General features: G+C 35.5%; 1 protein-coding gene across 2 annotated transcripts in view; it reads left to right on the top strand.

Annotated features, from left to right (window-relative positions):
• The first annotated feature begins 1,388 nt into the window (after positions 1–1,388).
• Positions 1,389–23,412, top strand: part of KLHL5 (kelch like family member 5) — a 57,833-nt gene continuing 35,809 nt past the window's right edge. Inside the window, exons 1-4 of one of the 2 annotated variants that reach the window (XM_007449413.1) lie at positions 1,389–2,192; positions 13,567–13,749; positions 16,573–16,709; positions 17,464–17,660. In XM_007449413.1, coding sequence (XP_007449475.1) covers positions 1,810–2,192; positions 13,567–13,749; positions 16,573–16,709; positions 17,464–17,660 — 900 coding nt within the window. In that variant the 5' untranslated portion in view covers positions 1,389–1,809. The remainder of the gene's footprint in view (positions 2,193–13,566; positions 13,750–16,572; positions 16,710–17,463; positions 17,661–23,412) is intronic. The other variant, XM_007449414.1, reaches the window with a different exon arrangement.

Genomic DNA, 23,412 nt, shown 5'->3' on the forward strand with positions numbered 1-23,412 from the left:
GGCATTTTATGCAATCTTATGCATCCAAATTTATCTCTTATTACTCCTTAATATTAATTAGGTATTTCTGGTTGGCTGATCAAACTGATATATTCCCCTCTCTTTCTTTGTCAGTATGCTCACTTCATGCTTTGTTAATATCTTTCTTCCTTTATAAAATCTTTCATCATTCTGGCTGTAAAACTTCTTACTATTCTTAGAAGCCTTCTCCCTAATGAAACTGGCCCATAGCACTCCACATCATCCTGATATCTCCTTTCTCTTTCTTATAGTATTTATGGTTTGTCCTACAGTATTTGGCACAAAATTATATATGGCTTTTCATGCCTATTATTCTTATTTCTCTGAATAATTTTTATTCCCCTAAAGAGCTGTGTGAGGTTAAGATATACCTCACAATATTTTTGTAAGCCTCCAAAGCAGCTTTTTTTTGTCATTTATTTGTCATTTTGTCATTTATCATTTTGATATAGCACTAGATATTGAGCACCCTGAAAACTCAAACTCTGTTTTTGTAGATGACAAAATGTTAATACTGCAGCATTATAATATTTCTTATACTTAAGTTATCAATTTTGTTGTTTCAGTAACTCGATTTAATTATTTTTGAGGGTAGGAACCAAGATGTATGTTTCTGTTCCCCCATAATGCCTATAGAGTGTCTTGCTCACAATAATCATTCAATATTTTAAAATTTGATTGCATTTGATAGATTTTTATTTGCTTTATCAATTCTCCTTAGCTGTAACCATGTTGAGACCATTGCTTTGTTTTGCCAACAACAGAGGGCACCATCAGGGTACTTACACACCCAAGAAATAATCCTATCCCAGTCCTAGGTAGCTTTCTTGAGCCACACTTTCCTTTTCCTAAGTAGTGTTATAGAAATTTGGCTATTGTAGTAATTCAGAGTGGCTCAATCCTAATTATAGAGCAATATGGACTTCAGGTCATTTATTTGAGAAAGAATAAGTACTGTCGTATTTTGATCCTTTGTAGTTTTCAGACTTTTTCTTTCTTCTTAGTCTTCTCAATATTCTTTGCTCAGATGAAATCTTACCCAGATCTTACTATATTAATGAAACACACTCCTTTCCTGAAGGGAGAAGATAGAAGTGGAGAGCAGTGAATGGGAAGCCCACCTTTGTACTCCTCCTCCTTCCTGACCCCGCATCCAAAGAGCCAGCTTGAAAATCACTATAACTCATCTAATTTAAAAAAACTTTAAAACAACCTGTTGTTTTGTGATATCTCATTTAGGAACTTAGTATAAAAATAGAAACATTTTAGTTTTACAGTGATTTTTAAGTACAAAGGAAAATGCTGTGGCATACATTTCTTGTTTCAGCAATAAAAGAGTTAATATACTAAGCAGCAGAGACTGAGACACTGCGACGGGATAGTGCTTTCTGTCACTGTCATTTGTGGTTTAAGAAAAGGGGGTGGTGTTCTGCGTTTAACAGGACTTTAATGAATGCTGTCAGTGTTTGTGAGAGCTAATGGTCAGTAAGGGAAAGGAGAGTAGGGGACAGTGGTCTAGCTGTTTCAGGATAGGTGGATGAGAGTTTGCTCTGATTGAATGGAATGTTCCACCGTGTTTCATCTTTTTTTCTTTGTCCTTTGTTCTCTATAATCTGATATATTGGTATAAAAGTAAATGTAGATATATATGTGAATGTGATTTATTTTCCTTTCAATTTGTTTATTGTGTACAACAGGGCATATACTTCTCTTGTCTTGGTTGGATGCACAAATCTCTGTGCAGTGCTTTTTGCCCGTTGCCTAGACGATCACTTGGTTTCTCTGAGGATGTCTGGTTCTCGTAAAGAGTTTGATGTGAAGCAGATTTTGAAAATCAGATGGAGGTGGTTTAGCCATCAAGCATCATCTCCGAATTCTACAGTTGACAGCCAGCAGGGAGAATTTTGGAATCGAGGACAGACTGGAGCAAACGGTGGGAGAAAGTTTTTAGATCCGTGTAGCCTACAATTGCCTTTGGCTTCAATTGGTTACCGAAGGTCCAGCCAACTGGATTTTCAGAATTCACCTTCTTGGCCAATGGCATCCACCTCTGAAGTCCCTGCGTTTGAGTTTACAGCAGAAGATTGTGGCGGTGCACACTGGCTGGATAGACCAGAAGTGGATGATGGCACTAGTGAAGAAGAAAATGAATCTGATTCCAGTTCATGCAGGTTGATTATTTTCTTACTGATAGAAATGGGGTGTGGGGGTATATTCTATATACTGTTTAAAATAATTTAGTATTATTATTTAAAATCTATGATTTTATATATATGTATGTATATATATATATATATATATATATATATATATATATATATCTATATAATATATATATATACCTCTACATATATACGCGTACGTAATATCTTGGTATGTATATGTGATACTTTTGCTGGGATTTTTTTAAATGTTCTAATATTGATTTTAATTCTGTAAAATTATAAAGACAACAAATAGCTTTCATTTTGAAATATCTTGTGTTTCCTATATAGATCTGGCTCTGCCCTGAAAATAATACATGGTAGCAATTTTATGCATCATTGCCTTGCATTTTGCTTCATTCGTTTATCTTCTATAGTCATAGCAAAACTATAGAAGACATTTCTATAGTATAAAAATTTTTATGATATTTTAGTTTGCAACAGATTATAGAGTCATTTTTAAATTTTTATGAAAATGAAAGGTTTTATGAGGAGAGGCATATTGTAGTTGCCAATAATTTTTGCACCATTGTAGTTGTCAATAATATTTTTTTTATGGTTATTTCTCCTTGTCCTATGTTGCAGCCCTCCAGACTAATTCAGAGAATACAGTAACATGTCTCTTTCTAAGATGACAGCTACTAATTCCTGTTGCCTTCACTTCTCTGCAAATTGTGCTATTTAGGGAAATGAAGGACATTCCTTCAGGAGAGTGTAAGGGAACATAGAGGAGCTAGATGTGGTCAGCTGGTGAAAAGGGGGCAAAAAGAAGAGGAAATGAGTTTGAGGAGAGAAAATTAAAAATTGGTAATTTCATAATGACTTTATCCACCTTCACCCATGGAACCAGGCTTTACCTCTGAAATGAATTTTCTTCTTAATCAGTTTAAACTATCAATACTATAGCATATTATGTAACAAGTTAGGGCCTGAAAGTCATCTTTCTGATTCATCTTCATTCAAAAATATTTAAAGGCTTATTATTTTTCTAGATTAATTACTGGATCCTTTTAAAATTTCTTTACAGGTTTTGATAACACTTGTAATTTGTATGTTGGTTATTATTAATATAGGCATCATAAGAGATGGAGACAAAATGAGTTCGTATATTCAGATATCTTTTACTTGGGGATATTTACCGCCTTCTCTTCTAATCTTCAGAATATGGAATTCTGAACTGTGATGCTGGAATAATAACAAATATAGAACAGTTCTCTATAATCATTTGTGTAATGGAGAGAGGGGAATATCTTTACATAGGTAACTAGTGTATTTAATTTTTTAAAATTTAATTAGTTTATGATTTAGCGTTATTTTAAGGGAATAGGAGCCACGAATAATTCTGATTGGAGATTATTTGAATTAATATGGTTTCATTGTTTTATAATTTCTTTGGATACTTGTTGCCATAAGAAGAATAAAGTATATATTAAAAGGTTCAGGGTTTATCATTTTGGGGATAAAACCATTCCCATTTGGTGGGAAACCAAAGAGTAATCATCTTTTTATTTGAAACCAGTGCAATGTATCAGGAATATTCTAACAAAATTAGAAAAAAAACAAAACATTCATTCGTTTGCCAGCATTAGTTATGAAAAAACATGAATCTACTACCTGGAGAGATTATGCATATGTGAGTATAAAATTTATATACACGTATACCTTAGAAAGGTTGTACACACATAAGTCACTATAATTTACTTCCTTCAACAGAAGTAGTTTGCATAGCTAATGATTACTGAAATTAAGTCAATCTATTCTTTAGTATCCATGTTAAAGTGTCATCTTGACGGGATATTCATTATGACAGAAAAAGACTTTTTTTTTAAACTGAGGTAGCTATGTGCATACTTCAAGAAAATACAATTGTCATTTTGAGTTGTAGGAGTTATAAAAATAAGAAAATTATATGTTTTAAAATTTAAAATAAATGTAGTTGTTTTAAAATGTTAATCAAGAAGATTGAGAAAGTAAAAAGATGGGAGTAAACAGTTCACATCTGCAGTGACCAAACTATTTCTAAAATATTATTTCAAAAATAAAATGTACTTAGAGAACATGTCTTTGATTTTTAGATATAAGAGGGGAAATCTGTCAAAGACATTTAATATTCCTGGTGGTTTAAAATTTCAATCCCAACATCTTATTGCAAAAAAGTAAAAAGCATTCTAGATTTTAGAAATGTCATTTGTGTGTATACTTTCACTTTTCCATTTTTTCCCTAGATTTAAATATATCTAATTCTCACATCCTCCTTCAGTCCTCCAGCTCTGAGTCTTTGATCTTCATTATGAAGATAAATTTATTTGCCCCCAGCTTTTTGATTAAGTAAGCAGTCTCTCTAGGTGTTTGCCCTTCTACTGTAAACAAATCAAAAACTATCACTGTTAATATCAAAAGAAGCTGCACTGACATTCATCAGATTTTGTATATAACTTGGAAATAGTTATTTTCATTATATAATATTTGCAAATAATAAAATATATAGTAAACATTTTGTTTGAGTATACTATAGATTGATATCACATGGTGGGGAAATACAATATACGAAGAATTTCTCATTTAAGCGGTCATAATACTTGCATAGACCTCAGAACTCAGATTGAAATTTTGAGTTATTAGAAAAAAGGGAAGACAACTTAGTGGTTTTACATACACAGAATCATAACCCCTACAGTGGGTCCAGACAAGTTAAAGTAGAAGTTAAGAGGCAGCGTATGTTGCTAATATGTTTGATCAGTTGTATTCTAAGTAGGAGAGATGTCTGCCTGAGCCTTCGGCTTATGGTAATTTCTGCTGTCACACATCTAAGTGATTTGAAAGTTTCTTTTCTTTTAACTTGGATCTTGGGTCTGTAGCCTAGCCACTCTCTGTCTATGGAATCATCTCTAAGTCATTACTTTGTTTTTAAAATAAAATAAAAAACTTTGTTTTTTATACCATGAGGAATTTTAGGCCCTAAGTAACAGTTGTGACCTATGTGAGCAGTAGGTTCCAACGACTTTAACTCATAACTCAGGATGAATTTTCACCAGGGCCAGCCAGGTTTACATAGTGGCTCACCATGTGACCATAGCTTAAACACGGTTTACACTTCACTGGATTTGCCAATTTTGAAATTATGTAATATTAACATATTGGAGAAATTTTCATTATTTCAACCTTTGTTTATAAAGTTAGGGTTTTATATTTTATATATCAGGCTATTTTTAGTCAATATGTATAAAATACTTCTTTACAAATCTCCAAAAATTATAATAGCTAATATTGATTGGGTGCTTGCTATCTGTGAGACACTGTTCTAAGCATTTTAGTACTATATTACCTTATTTAGTCTTCACAAATTTCTGAGTTAGATTGCTATTATCATTCTAATTGTAGAGATGAGGCCAGTGAGGCACAGAAAGGGTAAGTAACTTGCTCAAGATTAGTAAGTAAAATGAAACCGCATTTAAAAAACTAAAGTTCATATTTTTACAATAGTTTTAGATTTACAGGAAAATTTCAAAGATAGTATAGTGAGTTCCTTATATCCCACACTCAGTTTTCCCTATTACTAATATATTAATATGGTGTATCTGTTACTGTTGAACCAGTATGATACATTATTATTAACTAAAGCCCATACTTTATTCAGATTTCCTTAATTTCCTTTTTTCTGTTACAGAAAACGTCCTAACATCCTTTTATCTGTTACAGTCCAGGATACCAGTTACATTTAATCATCATACCTCCTTAGGCTCCTCTGGGCTGTGACAGTTTCTCAAACTTTCCTTGTTTTTGATGACCTTAGCAGTTTGGGGAGTAGTGGTCAGGTGTTTTGTAGAATGTCTTACTCAGTTGGGATTTGTCTGATATTTTTCTCATGCTTAGGTGGGGGTTAATGAGTTTTAAGGAGGAAGACCACAAAGGTAAAGTACCATTTTCAGCACATCATATCAAAGATACATATCATCAATCTAACTTATCATTGTTGATACTGACCTTGATCACTTGGAAATAGCTGCATTTTGAATCCAAACGATTAACATGTAGATTTCATGCACACATACCAGTAAGCAGTTCTCTGTGACTATTCATTTAATTACTGAGTTCAACTTGGATCAGCATAACAGTTAATGATTCAGTCTATCCAGTTTCACTTTTTCTCCTCAACTAATTTTCTCAGTCCGGTTCTTGAAAAAGCCAACCCTGGCTGGCATACAGGTATAATCTCTCGACACACCCACAACCCTTTACCCACAGTCATCCGATCTTGTCTTATCCATTGTTTGCTACTCTGTGTTTCAACTGCACATACCCTTGAACTCTTCTATACCTTGTCAGTTGGTTTGCTATTCTTTGACTCATCTTGAAGGCATTTAGGTCCTTCTCCTCTCCCAACAAGGGGTTATCTTCATAATACACCATTTCTCAAGTGCTATCTCCTCTTTCTTGACCCTCTTTAGGTTGTCTCTATATCTCCTTGTTTGAACCATTCTATTAATTCTGGTTCACTTTAAAATTAAAATCTTATGTTTCCACATGAAAAAAATTTTGCTTCCAGAGATGGCAAAGAAGTTCAACTATATTGTACTTGTATCTGGGAAGGATGTATTGCATTGTCCTCCCTCACACGTGTATACCCAAGTCATATCATGGATTCCCTTGACATAAGCCATGGAACTTCTCCCCAGAAAACCGTCTGTATGTGTGTGTGCACATACATGGGCGTATGTGCACATGTGTGTGTTAAATATTTCATATGGGGTTCAAGGAATTCGTGAACCCTCTAAAGCCTGTCTGTACACTGTATCAATCAATGTTCTTAGTTTGAAGCAACTGAAATTGGCTGGTTTAAACAGAATAGGAATTTATTGGAATCATATTAGTTCCTAGAAAGAATCAGCTTAGGAAAAATGTTGGGCATTACAGTTGCACAACTGGTCTTTATAAGTCCAGATTTTTAAGGCAAAAGAACCTTTTGTGACACTTATTGCTTATATTTTATTTTCACCTAGTTGGAACTGAATAGTGAAGTTTTACATTTTTAGAATTAGATATATTAGGCATGAAAACAATGATACACATGCACACACATACACACACCACATAATCACTCATATGCACAGAGCCATATAATTTGGCCATTTAGCTTTAGGGAATATATTAGTAGAGAATAGGCTAAGATAATATAACAAAGAGATTCAGAAATATAGTGGCTCAAATAAAATAGAAGTTTATTTCTCTATCACCTAACAAATGGGGAAGTGGCCCAGGGCAGACAGGTAGCTCTGCTACACAGGTTCCCTCAGAGACCCAGATTCCTTCCATATTGTTTCTCCATCCTGTAGGGTGTTATTATTTCTTTATGGTCAAAGTTTCCTCAGCTCCCCCTCTGCATTCTAGCCTATGGGAAGGACCAAAGAAAGAAAAGGGAGGACATTAAGCAAATAACACAAGTTGCATATATCATTTCTGCTCACGTGCCATTGTTGAAAACCTAATCACATGGCCACAACTAGTAGCAAAGGAGGAGGCGCAGCTGTGGTCTCTGCCTGGGTAGCCATGTGTCCAGCTAAAACTCATTACTGTGGTAGATGTGAAGAATGGTTTGGAGGTTAAAATCAACAGGGTGCAAGAGGTGAGGACAGCTGGATAGAACTCTTCGGAATCTTTGGATCTAATTTTTTAATGAGTTTTTTCCTATATTATTTACTATTTTTACCACTGAGACGTGAGCAAATAGAGATAAGCAAAAATGGAAAAACAAAAATTACAAATTACCCTGCCACCCCAAAATAATAACCATGAACAATTTGAGGAAGTATCCTTCCAGTATATTTTAGGTAAGTATAGAATAAAAATATGTTTTTAGAATAAAAATCTGAATCTTATTGTACATACTATTTTGTAACCTTTTTTGCCCTAATGTAAACACAAAATTAAGACTCCTTTGGTCAAAAAAGGCAGAAGCCCCACTCAAACTGACAAGCAAAAACTAGAACATTTTGATTCACATAAGTAAATAAAAACTCAAACAACTTTAGACATGATGAATCCAGATACTCAAATAACAGCAGAAATCCTTTTTTCCCCTCTTTAGAATCTGTTTTCCTTTGTGATGGCATTTCCTTAGGCAGGCTTTCTTTGTGGTAGCAAAAAGCCACTAGTAGCTCCAAGTTTACTTTTTTATCAGCTTAACCTCCTCAATGGAAAGAGAGTGACTCTTTTCCAAGAGTACCAACAAACATCTTGAAATGGACTTTCATTGGTCTTGTTTGGATCTTATGGCCACCCAAATCAATCATTATAACCAGAAGATATGATACTCTTGTGGGCCAGGCCTCAGTCGCTTGCTCACCTCTGCCCAGGGGGAAAACTCAACTCTGCCCAAGCCCTGTGAACTGAGGTAGGGTATGTGTGGTTTCCCAAAAGGTCGAGATGGGTCTGTTACCATAGAAAGAATCCTGGATAGGCAAAAGCGGTGTCCAGTAAAACAGCTTGCTATGTCATTAAATGTTCTCCTGTATCTTGTTGAATGGCTGCATCATTCTCCCTTGCACAGACATACCTTTTGGTTATTTAACCAATATTCGAATTTTTTTTGGAATTTAGATTGTTTCCAGTATTTTCTTGTTAGAAACAACCTGTGATAACCCCCTCCACATAGTTAGATCTCTACATACAGATGACCATTTCCTCTGGATAAAGTCCCAAGGGTGTGCAAAGTTATTTCAGGAACATTACTCCTCTTTTAATTCTCAGCAGCATTGTATGAGAGGGCCCACTGGCCCTTCTCCCTCACACTGGTTATTGTTTACGAAAATCTGATTCTTACATAAGCAACAATTGACTCTTTACCACAGATATTCTGACTGCAGGACCAGCGGAGAACTCCTTAAATTCCAAAATGAAAAAGTATTTCTCTTGAAAAGGGAAGAGGTGAAGGTATTCTTTTTCTTTGCCTCTTGCCATTTCTCTTTATGCACCTGCCTTGTCCTCTCCTTAAAAGAGACAACCCCAACTCCTCTTCCTCCTTGCTCATCTAAACCTTAAGATGTATTTCAGATCTCACCTGCTGCTTGTTGCCTTTCCGAACACCAGATCAGGATACTGATCTTTCCTTTCTGTAAATTCTGATCGCAGTTACGTTCCAATTGGGGATGTACAAGATCTGTTGGAGAAATGGTAATTATATATATATATATATATATATATATATACTAGAATGTTTATTTACATTTTATTTTTCAAATCTATTTTTTTCTGTTTTATAATGTAAATAATTATTGTACAATGATATATGTATATCTTTTATAAACTCATAAATATCCATATGTTGGGGCACATGCTTAAAAGTATAATGAAAAGGGTATGCATAAAAATATTTTTAGAGACTGCTAGCCTATACTAAGCAATTTACATTCTTATTTTACATTTGTGACTTTGAATATGTGTAAAAGATGTCAAAAGATTCATGATATAGTAATCTGCACTTTGGCAAAAGCATGAATTCTGAATGCCAGAAGCTATGAGGCAGCTCATCACTTACCTGGGGAGTGAGCCAAACAGACCACTTAAGAGTTTCAATGCAGCTTTGTTTTCTACTCAAAATCATATACAGTATAATTCTTGTGAAGTGATTTTTAAAACTTCTTTTTGAAAAATTATTCCATTAAGAAAGCCTAGTGCAAGTTCTGGTGATGATAGTGAGGAAATCTAAATAGTTTCTAATAAAAAGATAGTATTGGCCATGGTGCATATTGTGTGTGCACAGATGTGTGAAATCTGAAGAATTGCAAGTATTAGTGTTGCTGTTTACTTTTTTCCACTTTATAAAACTTAAGTCTTCAAATTCTAAGTCCCTTCACTAAAAAAAAAAAAATCATACCTTCTTTGCATCCCCAGTTTCTAACAACTGGTGCAGTACTGCATCTCAGGAGTTACTCTATAAATAGTTGGTGACTTGATTTGTTTGATACTTGCCTCTTTTCTATGTTTAGGCATTTTCTGACTTACAAATTCATAGCCTACTGCAGAGGGACAGTAAGCTTAAATTAAATGTTTCCCGGTAGCCTGGAAATATCCAGCAATGTAGAGTTCATTACAGTGAACATCTTTTACAAAAGATTTGAATGATCTCATGATGCAATTCTTTGAAATATGACTTACATGTTAGTAACATCAAAGAAATAAAACTAAGTAGAAATGTTAGATATATTTCCTCTGTTACCATGTAAAGATCTAGTAGGAATCACAGAGAAATATGTTTTAAATGCTCCATAAATGGCCTATTCCCAGATGTTTATATTGTGGGTTAGGATGTCTACTGGATTTGTTAAAGGCCATTTTAATTAGGAATCAGGAAATTTAGTTATAAAAATTGATAATGTTGGCGATCGTTTTTTAGGAAGACAACCAAATAAACGACATTGTATAGGACAAAAGACTGAGATTACAGGCCTTCCCATTGGCCTTTGAAAAGCAAAGATCTACTAATAGGAGTTTATTTACCTTGATTGTGTACTTTTTCTGTGCTAGGGTTATGCATTCATTTAATAATCCTCCCATGAAGGATCCTCTAAAAGAAAGTACTATGTATTACTTATTCCTGTATTGCTATTGGAGGTAAGTCTTAGAGAAGTTAAATAACTCGTCCAGATACATAGTAACAGAGTTGAATCAGCACTATGCAATAAAACTTTATGCAATGATGGAAATGTTCTATATCTGCACCATCCAATCTGGCAGCCACTAGCCCCATGGGGCTACTTGAGCATTTGAAATATGACTAGTTCAACTAAAGAACTTTTTTATTTTATTTTATTTTAATTAAAATAGCCACATGGGGGGCTTCCCTGGTGGCGCAGTGGTTGAGAGTCTGCCTGCTGATGCAGGGGACACGGGTTCGTGCCCTGGTCCGGGAAGATCCCACATGCCGCGGAGCGGCTGGGCCCGTGAGCCATGGCCGCTGAGCCTGTGCGTCCGGAGCCTGTGCTCTGCAACGGGAGAGGCCACAACAGTGAGAGGCCCGCGTACAGCAAAAAAAAAAAAAAAAAATAGCCACATGGGGGCTAGTAGCTACTATATTGGACAGCACAGTTCTAGAACCTTCCTAAAATGCTCTTAATCACTACCCCATACCTCTCCAATTCAAGCTTCCAAACCAAAACACATAATAGGAAAAGAAATAGTAAGAAAGTACTGACATTATAAATTATACAGAGCCAGAGTATTAAAAACATTTGATTAGCCAGAGATAGAGATGTTATCTCTGCCCCATGGAAAACTAAGAGACTCTTGCTGTCTTAACCCTAGCTAAGGGGCAGTAACAGAGCAGTAGACTTTTGTCTAAGATCCTGAATTCTCATGTCTTTTGTTGTTGTTGTTGTTATTAAATTATCCTCATTCATATTGTACTATCATTTTCCCTTCATACCCTTGGTCCTTGCACTCACTGATGCCTTAGGGTAAAGGTAAGCAAAAATTTCCATTCCTTTGTGAGTGATTTGACCAACATTCTGAATGCCTCCTGATCCCTGGTTTTGTATCCAGCTCCCTATATGTCCTTGGTTGATCACTTTGAGCCATTTAGGGCCTCAAAATTTTCTCATCTGCAAAATAAGGGAGTTGAATTAAATGACTACATAGGTTCCTTCTAGATGTAAAAATTCTGTGTATAATGGTTCTGATACCTAGGTTCTACAGTTGTATGGATATGCAGTAAATTCTTTTTATAAGTAAATTCTTCCATTATTAAAATTGTATGTGCAAGGTCCCAAATTTCTTAGAACAAGAAACGCTAGAAAGCTGTGCAGCTCTTTAAGCCTGAGTAGCTTTGTTCCTACCTCTTTCATGTTCCTTTTGTGAATGGACAGCTTTGCTTTTCCATAGAATACAAATCAGAAGGCTGCACTTCTTCTGATCCTTCATTTGGAGCAGTGGGAGTGATTGCTATACCCAAAAATCTCTGAATTAATTGTCACATTGAAATAACATGTTTATTTAACATGTGATAGCAACTGAAGCCTTGAAAGCAAATCAAGAAGTTCGAAATGTTCAGCAGAGAGTGTAAATAGTAGAAAATTTGAATTCCTAGGAACCAGAGAGCTAATACAAATCAGCAAAGAGGGTAAGGTTGGTGGTCAAGAGGACAGCTGGTCCCTGGTAAGATATTAGATATTTATATTAAGAAAATTCTTTAAGATACAGTGAGGCTTAATTCAACAAAGCATTTATCAGAATCATTATTATATCCTTAAAAGTAGATCTGACGAGAAATGATAATTAAGTTACTGCATAGTCAGTGGTTTTCTAGTTAATTGTATAACCAAGGGATGTTGATTACTTGATTCAAGTGATCTTGGAGAAGGGATCTAGGGGAGAGGGGTGGGTTTAGGATTTCATTCTTAGTCCCAATCTTTTCACTTTTTCACCATTTCCATCAATGAATCATAATGAAAATATAGAACTCATACTCTTCAAATTATAATTTGGAAATTTCAAATAATTTTTAGATACCTGGGTTAGGCCATCAAATTCTTTTAAGCTATAATCTAAGTTATAGGTTACCTGGGCTATTGAAGACTAGTCAGAGAATCAAATGATTTATTTATAATTTATAATGATTTATTTATAATCTATTAATAATTATTTATAATTTATAATTTTATGATAATATATTTTGTATTCTAAACAGTTATAAATGAACTGTGAACATAACCCATTTTTAAATAAAGGATGGCTTGGGTTTATATCTCCAGAAGAGTTTAATTCCCTTTCTGCCTTCAAAAAATGATCTCTTGGGCTTCCCTGGTGGCACAGTGGTTGAGAGTCCACCTGCTGATGCATGGGACACGGGTTCGTGCCCCGGTCTGGGAGGATCCCACATGCCACGGAGCGGCTAGGCCCGTGAGCCATGGCTACTGAGCCTGCGCGTCCGGAGCCTGTGCTCCGCAACGGGAGAGGCCACAACAGTGAGAGTCCCGCATACTGCAAAAAAAAAAAAAAGATCTCTTATGCCCTTAAATATAATGTTGGAGCTATGACTATCAATATGAATATAGTTTGGCTCTTTTTCAGCAGAGATGTCGTATTGACCAGGGAAGAGACCTCAGGAACAGGCAAAGAATATATGTAGCTATTAACTAGAAAGTATCACATTAACAATGTTTGCAAGACACACATATGATTTGAGCCATCATTTGATTTTCAAAGGCAAAAATGATGAATGATTGTTCATTAATATAGACTGATAGCATTGCTTCTATTACATTTGAAGGATTTAAAAGGACTTAATAGGAAAGATATTTTTAATGTGTTAGCGACTTTTCAAAATGTGTGTTTTCTTTCTTTTCAGGACTTCCAATAGCAGTCAGACATTATCATCCTGCCATACTATGGAGCCATGTTCATCAGATGAATTCTTCCAAGCCCTTAATCATGCTGAACAAACATTCAAAAAGATGGAAAACTATTTGAGACACAAACAGTTATGCGATGTAATTCTAGTTGCTGGTGATCGCAGAATTCCAGCTCATAGGTAATTGTTTTCTAAATTTCTATATGTGAAATATTTCCTTGATCATTTAATTATGTATATTGAGGTAACTTGTTCTAATTGATTATGCAATGGACTCTTTTGGTAAAGTGGTATATTTCATGGAGTTTCTGCAAAGAAGACAGTGCATATGAAATTATTACACATTAAATGACCCCAAAAGGATCACTTTCCCTCTGTGGAAGCATAAAAACAAAACATTCCAGCCTGAAATCAGTATTGTTTGGTATAGATTTCAGCTACTATGAGCAGCACTCCACCTAATTCTACCTATTAAATAACTTTCAATAAGTTCAGTAGAAATTAGAGCTTTGAGTATTTAGAAACAAAAAGGCTGGTGGAATGGAGTGGCAAAACTGTTGAGTTTTTAAATAGCCACATCTATTCCAACTTCTGTTTGCCTGCCTCCAAGAAATATGAAAAGCAGTGATGCTAGGGAATAAAAGCCTTTAACAGAAATGAAGTATTACTTCTTGATGTAAGAAAAGGAAATGGAAGCTGTTAAATAAATAACGATTCATTATTTTTCTCCTAATAGTTACATATTTAATTGTTCAGTGTTAATCACCATTATGATCCCAAAGGTTTTTTTTATAATACCTTTCAAAACTAATTAATACTGTGTCCCAAAAGTTTTGTTAAACCCTCCAAAGCGAAAGTAAAATTAGAAAAAATGGTCTTGGTCTTAAAGTTTTCAGTTACTCAGTTCAGCATATATTTATTGAGATGCTACTATATATTGTGACAGAAAGTCCATGTTGTGAGCATGGATTTATTAGAAAGATATTCCAACCTGAATTTCATACAGACATCTCAAATTCCCTGTTTACAAAACAAAACTCATTACCTTACCTGCAATGCTTGTGAAAGCCATTACCGTCTCACCTGGATTACCAGTGCAAGAAACTCCTAACTAGTCTCCTTGTTTGCCCTTTTCCCCCCTACATTCCGTTTTCTACACAGCTCCCTGAGTGATCCTTTAAAATGGAACTTAGATCTGGTTGCTTCTCTGATCAAACTTTCCAGTGCCTCCTCATGTCACAGTGTGAAAGCCCATTTCCTCACAGTGGCTTATGTGACCCAGCATGCCATTACCTCTTTACCGTTCTGCCCTCCTTTCTCACTCTGCTTGAACCACACTGACCCCCTTGTGGTCTCTTGCATGTGGCAGGCATGCCGCTTCTGCCTTTGGATTTTTGCACTGGCTGCTACTCTGCCTGAATGCTGTTCCCAAATACCTGTGTGACTAATTCCTGCACCTCCTTCAAGTCTTTTCTCAAGTGTCACCTTCCCATGAGACAACCTATTTAAACCCACTCCCCATTTGCCCTTAGCCTGCTTTTTTCCCCATGGCACTTACCACTTTTTGATGTACTATAGAATTTACTTCTGCTGGGTATTGTTTGTCTCCCTGTGGAATATAAGACTCCATAAGAGAAGGTATTAATACATCTCAGGTATTTAGAACAGGGCCCAGTATTTATTAGGTGTGCATTATTATTTGTTCAGTGAATAACTGAATGAAAGAGCAGTTCTCAGAAGAAGAAACCTGAATGGCCAAAAAAAATTTGAAAACACCTTCAACCTCACTAACAATCAGGTGAATGAAAATTAAAACAACAATGAGATACCATTTAACACCTTGCAGGTGGCCAGAATTTTGACATCGACAATATTGTGGGGAAAGGTTAACTCTTATGCAGTGCTGGTGCTAGACTAAACTGGCACAGCTCTTTGGAGAGCAGTTTGGCAAACCGTAGGATTCAGCAGTGCCCTCCTGGGGAGAGAGGTGAAGGGAATTAGAGAAGAGCATAGAGAGAGCTTCAACTATTATCTGTATCATAATTTCTACTTCTTTAACAAATGAATAAAGTAAATCTGTGTAAGTGTGCTGATATGGAAAATATCTTCAAGACATATTATCAACTGAAAAATGCACGTTTCAAATACATATATTTATAACCTATTTTTGCTTAATATGTGACTATCAATAATTTGGACAGAGACATACCTAATATATAATAATGTATTATAACAAAATACAAAGTATAGTTTTGTATTGTGATAATGATATAATTTTATAACAAAATACAAACATTATAATATACTATAATAATTTAAAAATCATGAAGTTTAAAAATAACCTGCTAGGGACTTCCCTGGTGGTCCAGTGGCTAAGACTCGTGCTCCCAATGCAGGGGCCCCGGGTTCGATCCCTGGTCAGGGAACTAGATCCCACATGCTGCAACTAAGACTTTGCATGCCAACAACTAAAAGATCCCACATGTCGCAACGAAGATCCCACATGTGGCAATGAAGACCTGGCGCAGCCAAATACATAAATAAATATTTTTTTAAAAATAACCTAAAACCAGTCTCAAATGTCTTCCATATATTGACTACCTCTACAATTAAAAAAAAACTTAGATTATTTTCAAAAGTGTTAAAAAGAAGAACCTTTACATTTTTCCCCCCATTTTTTTTACCATTAGTTTAATGCTGTAAGCTTGTAGCTTTTTTTTTTTCAGGATGTTAAAAAGGGATATTTAAGTAGTGAATGAGTAAATCATTTATGTCAGCAGAAGATTTTCAGTAATGGTAATTTGTTACTCGAAGGAGCTAGAGCATAAAGCAATTTGTCAAATTTAAAATGCATTTCTCAGTACCAAACACTCTCTATGGGTAACAAAAATTTTTTTAAAAAGGGAAAGAAAAATAAGGAAAAAGAAAGCAGCAGCATTTACTAATGAACATCAGCTTTGATGTTGTCACTGATTTGTTGCTTTTCTTCTAATATGTTCTTAGATTGGTGCTCTCTTCTGTCTCAGATTATTTTGCTGCCATGTTTACTAATGATGTCAGGGAAGCAAGGCAAGAAGAAATAAAAATGGAAGGTGTAGAACCAAATTCACTATGGTCCTTGATTCAGTATGCATATACAGGTAATAAATCTGAAAATATGAATTTAAAACTTCTTAAATTTAAGTTGTATTATTAGATTTCAGATTTCTGCTTTTAATAAAGCCTGCTTTAGCTAACAGTTAATTCTGCTGTTATAATTACCACCCCTGGTGGTATGTATATAGGTTAAAATCTCTATATGAGAACCTTTAAAATGGTTATCATAATTAAGCTATTGAATGATATTTTTAAATGTTAATGTGATAATTTGATGAGTTATGTTTTTTAATTATTGCATTTAAAATTTTAGTTAGGGCTTCCCTGGTGGCGCAGTGGTTGAGAGTCCGCCTGCCGATGCAGGGGACACGGGTTCGTGCCCCTGTCTGGGAGGATCCCACGTGCTGCGGAGCGGCTGGGCCCGTGAGCCATGGCTGCTGGGCCTGCGCGTCCGGAGCCTGTGCTCTGCGATGGGAGAGGCCACAACAGTGAGAGGCCCACGTACCGCAAAAAAAAAAAAACTTTAGTTATATGTAATAGATATATTACGAATTAAATCGTTCTTTAAAAATTCTGGAAACAAGCTATTAATTTTTAAATTTTAGTAGAAGTCACAAAATGCTAATAGTTTTTTTTCATGTTTAGTACTTTTTTTTCTTCTTGGGATGTCTTAAATCATCTATGTCTGGAATGCATGTAATGAGCTCTTGTTTAGAATTATTACTGTTAACACCAATTACCTTATAAACTAAAGTTAATATAATTCCATAGTTACTGGAATTTCTTTTTATCATTAAGGCCGCCTTGAATTAAAAGAAGATAATATTGAGTGCCTGTTATCTACAGCTTGCCTTCTTCAGCTTTCACAGGTTGTGGAAGCATGCTGTAAGTTTTTAATGAAACAGCTTCACCCATCCAACTGTCTTGGAATCCGTTCTTTTGCTGATGCTCAAGGTTGTACAGATTTGCATAAAGTGGCTCACAATTATACTATGGTATGTATTTTTTGAAAAGCAAGAAGGTATATGCTCTTTGCTTTATTCCTTATTGTTGCAGGCTTATCTACATGTTGCTCTCTTCCCATGGCTCTGCCATATGTCTTGAGGTTCAGGCTCAAGACATATGTGTAGTTTGTCATATTTTCATTGAGTCATGAGGAAAAAACATCAAGTAATATTTCTCCTGGATTTATGAGTCAAGCCTTAAGTTATTATAGCCACTAAGAAGCAGAGCAGTAGCCTAGGAGTATTCCATTCAAGATTTTCAGATCTGCTACTTTTTAAAGCAGGATTTCCCCCAGACAGTTTATTTTGTAGCGCATGGATGAATTTCAGAATTGTCCACATACTGTTGGAAGTTGGTGATAGTGATTGTAGTGTTTTGGTGCAGTATTAGTACAGAAGATAGGAGGATGAAAGGGAGACCTTTCTATTAAGGATAAATCTGACTATACGTTAGGAGTGTCTTTAGCTACATAGAAAAATGTTCTTATTAATTGTAGCAAATTATGTGCTCAAAGTAAAACACAGGGGGTTCTGATTCAGAAGCCTGGAGGATAATGGATATAGATTGATCTAGGACAGCAGGAAAATAAGGGCATGTTGAGGGCATACTGTTGGGACCAGCCTCCACCATCTTAATAGTAGAAGGATTTGGGGAACGGAGGTGTGTGGATTTTTAAGGAATGACCATCTTGCTACATGTGGGTCTTCACACCTGGGCAGTGATTGAAATTTTTGCTTTAAATGCTTCATTTAGGGCAATACGGCTTCTGAGAGAAGAAAGAATGTGAACATTCACATACACATATATCATTATCCATGTTACTGATTTAGTCAACATTTAGGAGATATTTTTTTGTCTACCCTCTCTTCCATCCCCCTTCCTTCCATTGAATTGGTTTGTAGGTGAAGGGATTGAACAGTACTTTAGGAATCTTCTACTAGAGAAATAGAGATTTGGAAAAAATTATAATAGATATTTGTAACTATGAGGAAATTAATTCTGCTTACTTCATGAGCTTAATGTGAGGATTAAATGAGTTAATAGAAGTTTAGCACTTAAAACAGTGATTGATACATAGTATACCCAGTCAATAAATGATATCATCATCATCATTATTTAGATTTACTCTGTTCAACACAGTAGTGATCTATGTGAGTGAGCAAAAGCACTCAGGCAAAAGCAGAACCTTTATTCTCACCGTGGTGTAATTGCTTCTTAGAAATGTTTCTTATTTATGATGTCAAAGTGTTTCAAGTGAAAAAAATAGAGATTGTGTAGACAGGGCAGTACTGTACAGGCCTAGCATCATATTAGCTTAACATCTTTTAAATTAAGTCCTTTGAAATATTTCCACCCCCCACCAAGCCTTTTTATTTTTTAAGGAGACTGGTACCCTCTTTAAATTTTTGTTTGTTTGTTTGTTGTTTTTTGCATTTTATTTTTTATACAGCAGGTTCTTATTACTTATCCATTTTATACATATTAATGTGTATATGTCAATCCCAATCTCCTAATTCATCCTACCACCACCCACTTTCCCTCCCTGGTGTCCATATTTTTGTTCTCTACATCTCTGTCTCTATTTCTGCCTTGCAAACCAGTTCATCTGTACCATTTTTCTAGATTCCACATATATGTGTTACTATATGATATTTGTTTTTCTCTTTCTGACTTCACTCTGTATGACAGTCTCTAGGTCCATCCATGTCTCCACAAATGACCCAATTTCGTTTCTTTTTATGGCTGAGTAATATTCCATCGTATATACGTACCATTTCTTCTTTATCCATTCGTCTGTCGTTGGGCATTTAGGTTGCTTCCATGACCTGGCTATTGTAAATAGTGCTGCAATGAACATTGGGATGCATGTGTCTTTTTTTTTTTGCGGTATGTGGGCCTCTCACTGTTGTGGCCTCTCCCGTTGTGGAGCACAGGCTCCGGACGCGCAGGCTCAGCGGCCACGGCTCACGGGCCTAGCCGCTCCACGGCATGTGGGATCTTCCCAGACCGGGGCACAAACCCGTGTCCCCTGCATCGGCAGGCGGACTCTCAACCACTGCGCCACCAGGGAAGCCCACATGTGTCTTTTTGAATTATGGTTTTCTCAGAGTGTATGCCCGGTAGTGGGATAGCTTGGTCATATGGTAATTCTTTTTTTAGTTTTTTAAGGAACCTCCATACTGTTCTCCATAGTGTCTGTATCAGTTTTCATTCCCACCAAAATTTCAAGTGCAAGAGGGTTCCCTTTTCTCCACACCCTCTCCAGCATTTGTTGTTTGTAGATTTTCTGATGACTCCCATTCTAACCGGTGTGAGGTGATAACCTCATTGTAGTTTTGATTTACATTTCTCTAATAATTAGTGATGTTGAGCAGCTTTTCATGTGCCTCTCGGCCATCTGTATGTCTTCTTTGGAGAAATGTCTATTTAGGTCTTCTGCCCATTTTTGGATTGGGTTGTTTGTTTTTTTAATATTGAGATGCATGAGCTTTTTATATATTTTGGAAATTAATCCATTGTCCATTGATTTGTTTGCAAATATTTTCTCCCATTCTGAGGGTTGTCTTTTCGTCTTGTTTATCGTTTCCTTTGCTGTGCAAAAGCTTTTAAGTTTCATTAGGTCCCATTTGTTTATTTTTGTTTTTATTTCCATTTCTCTAGGAGGTGGGCCAAAAATATCTTTCTGTGAATTATGTCAAAGAGTGTTCTTCCTATGTTTTTCTCTAAGAGTTTTATAGTGTCCAGTCTTACATTTAGATCTTTAATCCATTTTGAGTTTATTTTTGTGTATGGTGTTAGGGAGTGTTCTAATTTCATTCTTTTGCATGTTGCTCTCCAGTTTTCCCAGCACCACTTATTGAAGAGACTGTCTTTTCTCCATTGTATATCCTTGCCTTCTTTGTCACAGATTAGTTGACCATAGGTGCATGGGTTTATCTCTGGGCTTTCTATCCTGTTCCATTGATCTATATTTCTGTTTTTGTGCCAGTACCATATTGTCTTGATTACTATAGCTTTGTAGTATAGTCTGAAGTCAGGGAGTCTGATTCCTCCAGCTCCGTTTTTTTCCCTCAAGATTACTTTGGCTATTCGGGGTCTTTTGTGTCTCCATACAGATTTAAAACTTTTTTTGTTCTAGTTCTGTAAAAATTTCCATTGGTAATTTGATAGGGTTTGCATTGAATCTGTAGATTGCTTTGGGTAGTATAGTCATTTTCACAATATTGATTCTTCCAAAACAAAAACATGGTATATCTCTCTATCTGTTTGTGTCATCTTTGATTTCATTCATCAGTATCTTGTAATTTTCTGAGTACAGGTGTTTTACTTCCTTAGATAGGTTAATTCCTAGGTATTTTATTATTTTTTTGCAATAGTGAATGAGATTGTTTCCTTAATTTCTCTTTCTGATCTTTTATTGTTAGTGTATAGGAATGCAAGAGATTTCTGTGCATTAGTTTCATATCCTGCAACTTTACCAAATTCATTGATTAGCTCTACTACTTTTCTGGTGGCACCTTTAGGATCATCTATGTATAGTATCATGTCATGTGCAGTGACAGTTTTACTTCGTTTCCAATTAGGATTCCTTTTATTTCTTTTTCTTCTCTGATTGCCATGGCTAAAACTACCAAAAGTATGTTGAATAATAGTGGTGAGAGTGGGCAACCTTTTCTTGTTCCTGATCTTAGAAGAAATGGTTTCAGTTTTTCACCACTGAGAATGATGTTGACTGTGGGTTTGTCATATACGGCCTTTATTATGTTGAGGTAGGTTCCCTCTATGCCCACTTTCTGGAGAGTTTTTATCATAAATCAGTGTTGAATTTTGTCAGAAGCTTTTTCTGCATCTATTGAGATGATCATATGGTTTTTATTCTTCAACTTGTTAATATGGTGTATCACACTGATTGATTTGCATATATTGAAGAATGCTTGCATCCCTGGGATAAATCCCACTTTATCGTGGTGTATGATCCTTTTAATGTGTTGTTGGATTCTGTTTGCTAGTATTTTGTTGAGGATTTTTCATCTATATTCATCAGTGATATTTGTAATTTTCTTTTTTTGTAGTATCTTTGTCTGGTTTGGTATCAGGGTGATGGTGGCCTCATAGAATGAGTTTGGGAGTGTTCCTTCCTCTGCAATTTTTTGGAAGAGTTTGAGAAGGATAGGTGTTAGCTCTTCTCTACATGTTTGATAGAATTCACCTGTGAAGCCATCTGGTCCTGGGCTTTTGTTGGAAGATTTTTAATCACAGTTTCAATTTCATTACTTGTGATTGGTCTGTTCACATTTTCTATTTCTTCCTGGTTCCATCTTGGAAGTTTGTACCTTTCTAAGAATTTGTCCATTTCTTCCAGGTTGTCCATTTTATTGGCATAGAGTTGCATGTAGTAATCTCTTAGGATGCTTTGTATTTCTGTAGTGTCCGATGTAACCTCTCCTTTTTCACTTCTAATTTTGTTGATTTGAGTCCCCTCTCTCTTTTTCTTGATGAGTCTGGCTAAAGGTTTATCAATTTTGTTTATCTTAAAGAACCAGCTTTTAGTTTTATTGATCTTTGCTGTTGTTTTCTTTGTTTCTATTTCATTTATTTCTGCTCTGATCTTTATGATTTCTTTCTTTCTACTAACTTTGGGTTTGTTTGTTCTTCTTTCTCTAGTTCCTTTAGTTGTAAGGTTAGATTGTTTATTTGAGATTCTTCTTGTTTTTTTGAGGTAGGATTGTGTTGCTATAAACTTCCGTCTTAGAACTGCTTTTGCTGCATCCCATAGGTTTGGGGTTGTCATGTTTTCTTTGCCATTTGTCTCTAGGTATTTTTTGATTTTGTCTTTGATTTTTTCAATGATCTCTTGGTTATTTAGAAACGTATTGTTTAGCTTCCATGTATTTGTGCTTTTTTCGTTTTTTTCTTGGTGATTTGTTTTTAATCTCCTAGCGTTCTGGTTGGAAAAGATGCTTGATATGATTTCAGTTTTTATAAATTTACCGAGGCTTGTTTTGTGACCCAAGATGTGATCTCTCCTGGAGAATGTTCCGTGTGTACTTGAGAAGAAAGTGTAATCTGCTGTTTTTGGATGGAATGTCCTACAAGTACCTTATCTATCTGGTCTGTTGTGTCATTTAAAGCTTTTGTTTCCTTATTAGTTTTCTGTCTGGATGATCTGTCCATTGGTGTAAGTGAGGTGTTAAAGTCCCCCAGTATTATTGTGTTACTGTCTGTTTCCTCTTTTATAGCTGTTAGCAGTTGCGTTATGTATTGAGGTGGTCCTATGTTGGGTGCATATATATTTATAATTGTTATATCTTCTTCTTGAATAGATCCCTTGATCATTATGTAGTGTCCTTCCTTGTCTCTTGTCACATTCTTTATTTTAAAGTCTATTTTATCTGATATGAGTATTGCTACTCCAGCTTTCTTTTGATTTCCATTGGCATGGAATATCTTTTTCCATCCCCTCACTTTCTGTCTGTATGTGTCTGAAGTGGGTCTCTTGTAGACAGCATATATATGGGTCTCTTTTTATATCCAGTCAGCAAGCCTGTGTCTTTTGGTTGGAGCATTTAATCCATTCACATTTAAGGTAATTATCTATATGTATGTTCTTATGACCATTTTCTTAATTGTTTTGGGTTTGTTTTTGTAGGTCCTTTTCTTCTCTTGTGTTTCCCACTTAGAGAAGTTCCTTTAGCATTTGTTGTAGAGCTGGTTTGGTGGTGCTGAATTCTCTTAGCTTTT

Source organism: Lipotes vexillifer, unplaced genomic scaffold (assembly GCF_000442215.2).
Source record: "Lipotes vexillifer unplaced genomic scaffold, Lipotes_vexillifer_v1.1 scaffold153, whole genome shotgun sequence".
Classification (NCBI taxonomy): domain Eukaryota; kingdom Metazoa; phylum Chordata; class Mammalia; order Artiodactyla; family Lipotidae; genus Lipotes; species Lipotes vexillifer.